This window comes from Mizuhopecten yessoensis, unplaced genomic scaffold, assembly GCF_002113885.1.
Source record: "Mizuhopecten yessoensis strain PY_sf001 unplaced genomic scaffold, ASM211388v2 scaffold5789, whole genome shotgun sequence".
NCBI lineage: Eukaryota > Metazoa > Mollusca > Bivalvia > Pectinida > Pectinidae > Mizuhopecten > Mizuhopecten yessoensis.
Genome location: NW_018406224.1, coordinates 601,013 through 609,939, shown reverse-complemented (window position 1 = coordinate 609,939; position 8,927 = coordinate 601,013). Strand labels below are relative to the sequence as shown.

Here is an 8,927-nt window from a genome sequence, read left to right as displayed (position 1 = left end):
TTAACACAGCCACTGAAAATACATGACTTACAAAACAATTTAAACGATGGTAAGAAAAATTAACTAACTTGATGTGGTACACGTTCACCTACACTTTATCCCCGTTTACCTACAGCTATCTATGTTTTACATATAAACACATTGCAAAAACTGAATTATATTTTACAACCAACAAACAATCTGATTAACAGGAACAAATGTTTACAAATAAATAAATATATACACTTGTAAATATATTAATTAATTAATAAAACAGCATTGTAGAATGTATTTGAACAAATAAACTAGCTACAAAAATACCTGTATACACACACTTCCCAAACGGATATGTCTTAATTATGTTTTCGTGCATCTTTAACAAATGCGTTGATAATATCTCAATATAAAATAATCCCTGCCATCATAAGAATGACCAACAAACCTGTAGGGAAAAAAACGTTATTCATATACACATTGTGATGCATGGACTTATCCAATGTAGATAACACAATTATCCGTATCGCTCTGTATTGGTTGTTTTGTTTAATTAACATATATGCTCATGCATATGTATGAGGAATTATGATAACGAAACATATATATATATATACATGTATATCAAAACCTGTCGCGCTGGTAGCAGTATCATCGCTTGTCTGTCGATATGAATCATGGCAAAAACAATTGCCTTAGTTAACGGGGAAGACAGAACAGTAGTATTTTTTGACGGAGAAGACAGAACAGTAGTCTCCGTTGACGGAGAAGACAGAACAGTAGTCTTCGTTGACGGAGAAGACGGAACAGTAGTCTTCGTTGACGGAGAAGACGGAACAGTAGTCGTACTTAACGGGGTAGGCAGAAAAATAGTCTTTCTGAACGACCAGGACGGAACAGTAGTATTATTTGACGGTGAAGACAGAACAGTATTCTTCCTGGACAGGGAAGGTGAAACAGCAGTCTTCCTGGACGGGGAAGGCGCGTTGTTATAATTATCTACATCGACAATATATTATATAGGTAAATAATCCATACAATGATGTGTCCTATACTGATATATAGAGTTAAAACCAATTTTGATTATCGCACATTATTTTATGGTTTGCTGTGAAAACATTTTGTTGATCAAGCGCACGCAGATAAAATTGAGTGGCCACTGAAAGTGTGCCGAGATTTTATTGACGTACGATCGATGAAAAAAATGTCCAAACAACAACCAAGAAAACATTATGTAACGAATGTGTATTAACTATATACGTCTACTATTCACGGCTCACAATCACGGTACAGTGACACTGTACAAGCCAATGTCTTCGCCAAATGTAGACAAATAGACATTTTGGATGGTGAGGAATACCACTTCAACATGGATTTATCATGCTATCTGGTGGTATGGATATATATATATAGATAATAAATAGGTTCTATTACATTCACTATTTATATATTTCTATATATATATATATATATATGAGATTATTAAATAGATGTCACTTATCCGCTTGTAAAACACGTAATTTCTGTACAACAAAACATGTCCAAATTATGACCTTATCTATTATTCCAGTTAGTTTTGTGCCATTCTCTCAGTTTCTAAATCTTTAAAATCAACATGATAAGACGATTAATGTATGGGTTATTTATTCTGTGCATCGATGTGTATAGCTTTATCTTTGTTGCCTCAGGTTTATTTAAAAAGAAGGACAAAAGGTGTTTTTCTGTTCGTTCACTTTTTAAAGGTATATGTTCTAGGTTTAGTAACAATCTTGTCCAAGATCAAAGTTGACATTTTTGCATGTAGTGATTTAAGTTTGAGATTCCCGTCAAGCTATTAGATCTGAGTTGACCTTATGAGTGATTTAAGTTTGTGATTCTCAAAGAGATATAAGTCCTGAGTTGACCTTTTGAGTAATTTCAGTTTGAGATTCCCATAGATGTATAAGATCTGAGTTTACCTTATGAGTGACTAAAGTCTGACATTCCGATAGAAATATAAGATCCGAATTGATCTTTTGAGTAATTTAAGTTTGAGATTCCCAGAGATGTAAGATCCGAGTTGACCTTTTGAGTGATTTAAGTTTCAGATTCCCAGAGATATAAGATCCGAGTTGACCTTTTGAGTGATTTAAGTTTCACAGATTCCCAGAGATATAAGATCTAAATTGACCTTATGAGTAATTTTTAAGTTTGAGATTCCCAGAGATGTATTATCCAAGTTGACCTTTTGGGTAATTTTAGTTTGAGATTCCCATAGAGATATAAGATCTGAGTTGATCTTTTAAGTGCTTAAAGTTTGAGATTCCCAGAGAAATAGAAGATCTTAGTTGACTTTTTTGGTAATTTCAGTTTTAAATTTCAAGAGATATAAGATTCGAGTTGACCTTTTGAGTGATTTAAGTTTGCGATTGCCAGAGATAGAAGATCCGAGTTGATCTTTTGAGTAATTTAAGTTTGAGATTCCCAGAGATATAAGATTCGAGTTGATCTTTTGAGTAATTTCAGTTTGAGATTTCCATAGATATAAGATCCGAGTTGATCTTTTGAGTAATTTCAGTTTGAGATTCCCATAGCGATGTAAGTTCCGAGTTGACCTTTTGAGTGATTTAAGTTTGAAATTTCAATAGAGACATAAGATCCGAGTTGACCTTTTGAGTAATTTCAGTTTGAGATTCCCATAGAAGTATTATATGTGACTTGACCTTTTGAGTGATTTAAGTTGAGAATCTAATAGATGTATAATTTCAGTCTAACATTCCGATAGAAATATAAGATCCAAGTTGACCTTTTGAGTGATTTAAGTTTGAGATTCCCAGAGATATAAGATCCAAGTTGAGCTTTTGAGTGATTAAAATTTGAGATTTCCAGAGATATTATATCTCACTTGACTTTTTGAGTAATTTCAGTTTCAGATTCCCATAGATATATAAGATCTGAGATGATCTTTTGAGTAAATTCAGTTTGAGATTCCCATAGAGATGTAAGATCCGAGGTGACCTTTTGAGTGATTTAAGTTTGCGATTCCCATAGAGATATAAGATCCAAATTGATCTTTTGAGTCATTTTAGTTTGAGATTCCCATAGAGGTATTATATGTGACTTGACCTTTTGAGTGATTTAAGTTGAGAATCTAATAGATGTATAATTTCAGTCTAACATTCCGATAGATATAAGATACAAGTTGATCTTTTGAGTTATTAAAGTTTGAGATTTCCAGAGATAGTATATCTGATTTGACCTTTTGAGTAATTTCAGTTTCAGATTCCCATAGAGATATAAGATCTGAAATGATCTTTTGAGTAATTTCAGTTTGGGATTCCCAGAGATATAGGATCTGAGATGACCTTTTGAGTGATTTAAGTTTGAATTCCCAGAGATGTAAGATCTAAGATGAACTTTTGAGTAATTTCAGTTTGAGATTCCGATAGAGATGTAAGATCTGAGTTGACTTTTTGAGTGATTTAAGTTTGAAATTCCAAGAATTATAACATCTGAATTGACCATTTGAGTAATTTCAGTTTGAGATTCCCAGAGAAAAAAGATCTGAGTGGACCTTTTGAGTGATTTAAGTTTGAGATTCCCATAGAGATATAAGATCCAAGTTTACTTTTGAGTGATTTAAGTTTTAGATTCCCATAGAGATATGAGATCCAAGTTGATCTTTTGAATAATTTCAGTTCGATATTCCCATAGAGATGTAAGATCCGAGTTGACTTTTTGAGTGATTTAAGTTTGAGATTCTCATATAGATATAAGATCCAAGTTAATCTTTTGAGTAATTTCATTTTGAGATTCCCATAGAGAGGTAAGATCCGAGTTGACCTTTTGAATTATTTAAGTTTGAGATTCCCATAGAGATATAAGATCTGAGATGATCTTTTGAGTAATTTCAGTTTGAGATTCCCATAGAGGTATTATATTATATGTGACTTGACCTTTTGAGTGATTTAAGTTGAGAATCTAATAGATGTATAATTTCAGTCTAACATTCCGATAGAAATATAAGATCCAAGTTGACCTTTTGAGTGATTTAAGTTTGAGATTCCCAGAGATATAAGATCCAAGTTGAGCTTTTGAGTGATTAAAATTTGAGATTTCCCTAGAGATATAAGATACAAGTTGATCTTTTGAGTTATTAAAGTTTGAGATTTCCAGAGATATTATATCTGATTTGACCTTTTGAGTAATTTCAGTTTCAGATTCCCATATAGATATAAGATCTGAGATGATCTTTTGAGTAATTTCAGTTTGGGATTCCCAGAGATATAGGATCTGAGATGACCTTTTGAGTGATTTAAGTTTGAATTCCCAGAGATGTAAGATCTAAGATGAACTTTTGAGTAATTTCAGTTTGAGATTCCGATAGAGATATAAGATCTGAGTTGACCTTTTGAGTAATTTCAGTTTGTGACTCCTAGAGATATAAGATCCGAGTTGATCTCTGGAGTGATTGATTGCAAATCGTATATCAATTGAGTAACATCTAGTGAGCAAGATTGGAAATATTATTTGACTTCATGGATTTTACTTGTTTTGAATAAACTGGTACGTTTATAACTTTATTTCTGAGTTATGTTGTCTATTGAAGTTAGTTTGCATTATATTTTAAGCAAAGGTGCTTGGTCGTTACCACGCTAACACCGATTATTCTCAGGCTCCGTTGTGAAGGAGTCGTCGCCACTTGATTATCATAGCATCGAATGGCAGGAGAAACAAACATATTCAGTGCAAATAAAAAAAAAATCTAAAGTGTTACGGTCAAAATTTCTTGAACTATTAAAGTCCCTTGTGAACTATAATATCTTAAACCCTTTCCGCTCTCTGATTTTTTTTCGACTCAGAGTGATTCTGTGACATCTTGTACCATGTATTTTGAAGCCAAGTTGGCTTATAATAAATAGAAGGTACCTCTACCAAACGTAAAATTTCCAGCAACAATACCAGTTTCGTTCAAATAATAATACTCCGATGTTTTAAATAAAGTCAAATTTGTTTAAGATATAACTATCCATGATTTTAGTATCTTACTTCTGTTAGAAACTTAAATCTGGTCAGTGTACATTTAGTAACTTGATTGTCATGCCTGGATATTTACTTCTGCGTTTCGTATTTCTGTGGAATGATCTTGCAGCATGCGTGCATGCTTATACCACATGTCAAAATCAGTCACCAGTGTATTGTATAAAGTTGAATGTTCTTAACTAGGACGGAACTTTTGCACAGCAATCTCGTCAAGATTTTATCTTCTGTTTTGTTTTCTTTCTGACAGTTTTACTCAAATAACATGCGTTAACTTACCCACACTGACTGAGGAAAAATTTGTTATAAGTGTCACAAATGATTCAGAAAGTGTTGATACAGGTCTAGGTAGGTTAAACTGTTTTTAGATCTACAAGATCTACGGTAATATCTAATAGGATTCTACGAGAAAGTATGCATACGATCTACCACCCACCACGCCCATCGACATTATTACGAAACAAATAGGCGTACCTGGACGTTTGAAATCCTTTCAATGTTAAATGATTAATCTATTTAGACAACTCAATACGCGGTCAGTAAATAAAGTCCGTGCTAGGTACGCTTTTCGTTCAGAATTTCAACATTTTAAAAAATGGAGGAAACAAAAGAAAACTTCATGAAGACAAACATTTCATTTTTGTATAATTTTGTTATTCTAAAGTATATTTCACATTAGAATTGAAATTTGTTTTTGAGCAACAACCATATCCTTGTCTGTCTAACGTGCTCCCAGGAAAACAACACATGCCGCAAATTGATTCACAAGACAGGTGAGACTACAAACTCTTCTTAGTACACCAGACTCCGCCATCTCAAGAGTTACTCACATAACATGACATAGATCTTGTTTTCACATTCATCTCGTAACCATTCAATAGCGACTCCAAAATTGTTTGAACCTCATTTTTCTAGAGCATGGTTGGTTTCCAAGTGCACCACCTCAATGCTCAAATTTAAACCCCGGCAGACTGAAAAGGATCCAATTGTATTAGTCGATCCGACAATGAATATTTCCTTGCGCAATACAACATCACCACTCATTATATGTCTCGTTTCCCGGTAAATATGTTGATAAAGTCACAAATCCGGGTTTACATGGACCCCGGCCATTAGTTTAGAGACAAGTCCGTAAAGAGAACGCCTGTGTTAGTGTTATGATGAAGTTTGATTTTTTTCAAAAGATCCTGATCACATGACAACATTAAGACCAGGTATAAAGAAAATAAAAATACAGTATGATTCCCAGTGTTTCAATTGCAATTTGTACGACCTATTGTATTGAGAAATTTCTCATTTTTTGACTAAGAATATCAGTAAATTCCCGGAGAAGAGTAAACAAGTAATGAAACTAGGATCATATTTCCAATGTAATGTCGGTCATCCAAAACACGCAAGAGTATAATTACCATGGACATAATTAATTCCTCAACCCTGTCTTACTTAGGGTTGAGGAATTAATTATTAATTATTAATTATTAACTCTGTCCATGGTAATTAATATACTCTTGCGTGTTTTGGATGACCGACATTACATTGGAAATATGATGCTAGTTTCATTACTTGTTGACTCTTTTCCGGGAATTTACTGATATTCCCAGTCAAAAAATGAGAAATTTATCAATACAATAGGTCTGTACAAATTGCAATTGAAACACTGTATACCTCTTTACCTGGTTTTAATGTTGTCCTGTGATCAGGATCTTTTGAAAAAGACCAAACTTCATCATAACACTCTCTTTACGGACTTGTTTCATATATCAGTCTCTAAACTAATAGCCGGGGTCCATGTAAACCCGGATATGTTCAGACTATTCCACCACTACTAGCGCTGTATGATGTCATTTGTGGTACAATTATTTTGCAGACATCTGTGGACGTAATGTAGCAATATGCCAACAAATAGAGGTCAAGTATGATGTTAAACAGACGTGGGAGGTTCAATATTTCATGGGGATTTGTTACTCAATATAACAAATGTCATGTGAATATGTGATTTCACTGCCATTCTTGGCGGCAACAACAGTTAATCGCTACCAGAGATGACCTGCATAAGATAGAGTTAGATATGCTGTTTTTATTTACCGAATGATACCTACATCGTGTTAACAATAATGATAGAATGGCCCTGTGGTTTACTCCCGAACGAAGAGACTGGGTCAGGAGGCCAGTACACATTTAATAGTTTTAGGGACGGAATAAATCCGTTCCAAGACACAGTTTACATACGTAAAATCTATTACCTGTTGCATCAAAAAGTCGAAAATCTGTAACGTTATAAAGAGTTTCATTTCTAGATATATGTTGGAACACTTTGAAAAATGGATTTTCAATTGTTTGGCCTTAATTACCACCATTTATTGTTAAATTGGGATTTAGTAAGCTTGTCATTCTTCGTCGATTTGCTCAAGATTTAATAAGTGCCTCCTTCGTACTTCAAGTGAGTTTAACATGACACAGGGACCAACTTCCCACAAAAAAGGACGAGACCTCGGAGTCAATCCTTGTAGCATGGATGTCATGCCCAGTGTAAGTATATAAAGTTATATAGCGAGAATGTCGCTGGTTAAATACAGTACATATACAACTCCTGTATTGTAGCCCCGCCTTTCTAGCCCCGGTTGTTGCTAGACAGCATTTTGAGAAAATCTATATACCAGTATTACTTAAGGCGTAGCCTTTTAAAGATTTTCATATATTTATTGGGGGTTTTGTTTTCTAGCACATTGCTTGGCAATATCTCACGTTTAGCCTTAGTGTTGTTTGTTTGCCCAGGTGCGGCAGGCAATGGGTTCTTTCCCAAGGCTGGAACGAGCCAAATTCCATAAAAATAGCGGTTGTTTTTCCCTATATTACTTAAATTAAGGTATATTGGGCAACACAACAACTGGTTAACCCATGGTCAGTATTATGTGACCGGGATGGAATACTGTGTGCCTTCGGCATGGTATTTCAGTGAGGTGGCCCTCTTAGTTGGCATCAGATCCGCGCTAATCGTAAGAAGGCAACCTTGCACATACACGCATACAATACACACATGGAGGCAAATCCTTAAATGATCTAAATTATTAATAGGACGTTAAACCAAAGCAAACCTTGGCCTAGTGATGCTCTAAATCAAATATTGTAAAAATTCTTTCAACTGCACTGAAGGAGTAGTCTTAAAAAATTATTCAAACCAAATGTTGGTTGAAATATGATAAACTGTTCAGGAGGAGTGGGGCTTAGCTGACAACGGATGCTATAACAAGGCAAAAAGTCGATGACATTGTCTCCTTTTGGCCAGGTGAGATATATGGTGTTGTTTGCTTGATTCACACTTAATTTATAACAATTTAAAACGTATACAAATTTGAGGTCCCTTATTTGAAAAAAACCATAACAAAAATGCAGGTAAAGTTTTGTTTTCTTCATTAAGTATAATTGCTTTTGTGTTTTCAAGCTTGTTGTGAACATGCAAGTGTTATTTTGATGAAATTGTCCGAAAATTTTGAACAATATTCCCACATACAACAATTCTATAGTCATAAGTTCTAATCTTGTATAGAAAACTGCATCTTGACCCTCATTTCCTCAGTACATCGGTGTATGAGGTCACTCAAGTCTTCATAGAGAGGCTGAGATCTGCCATGGGTAATGGATAAGATTGTCTCTGCCTACAAGGAAAGGTTTGTATATAACTAAACTGTCAAGGATATACACTTTATAGAAAAAGCTACCATTTAAAATCATTATTTAAAATAGTATATTCATTACTTTTAGAAATCAAATTTCAAATCATTATCCACTCACAAGTCCAAACTTCAGATATTACAAGTTACTTTGAAAATCATACTAACCAATCAAGGAAAATAATATTTCATGCTAGATGACTTCAAATCTTCATTCAGGTAAAAAAATGAATATGCATCTCTTCTATTTTTGTATCCCCCCCC

General features: G+C 34.1%; 1 protein-coding gene across 1 annotated transcript in view; it reads right to left on the bottom strand.

The window, feature by feature from the left end:
- Positions 1–8,355: 8,355 nt before the first annotated feature.
- LOC110451076 (histone-lysine N-methyltransferase SMYD3-like) overlaps positions 8,356–8,927 on the bottom strand; it is a 28,763-nt gene continuing 28,191 nt past the window's right edge. The window contains exon 13 of the mRNA XM_021498930.1: positions 8,356–8,648. Within this exon, the coding sequence (XP_021354605.1) occupies positions 8,526–8,648 (123 nt within the window). The 3' untranslated portion in view covers positions 8,356–8,525. The remainder of the gene's footprint in view (positions 8,649–8,927) is intronic.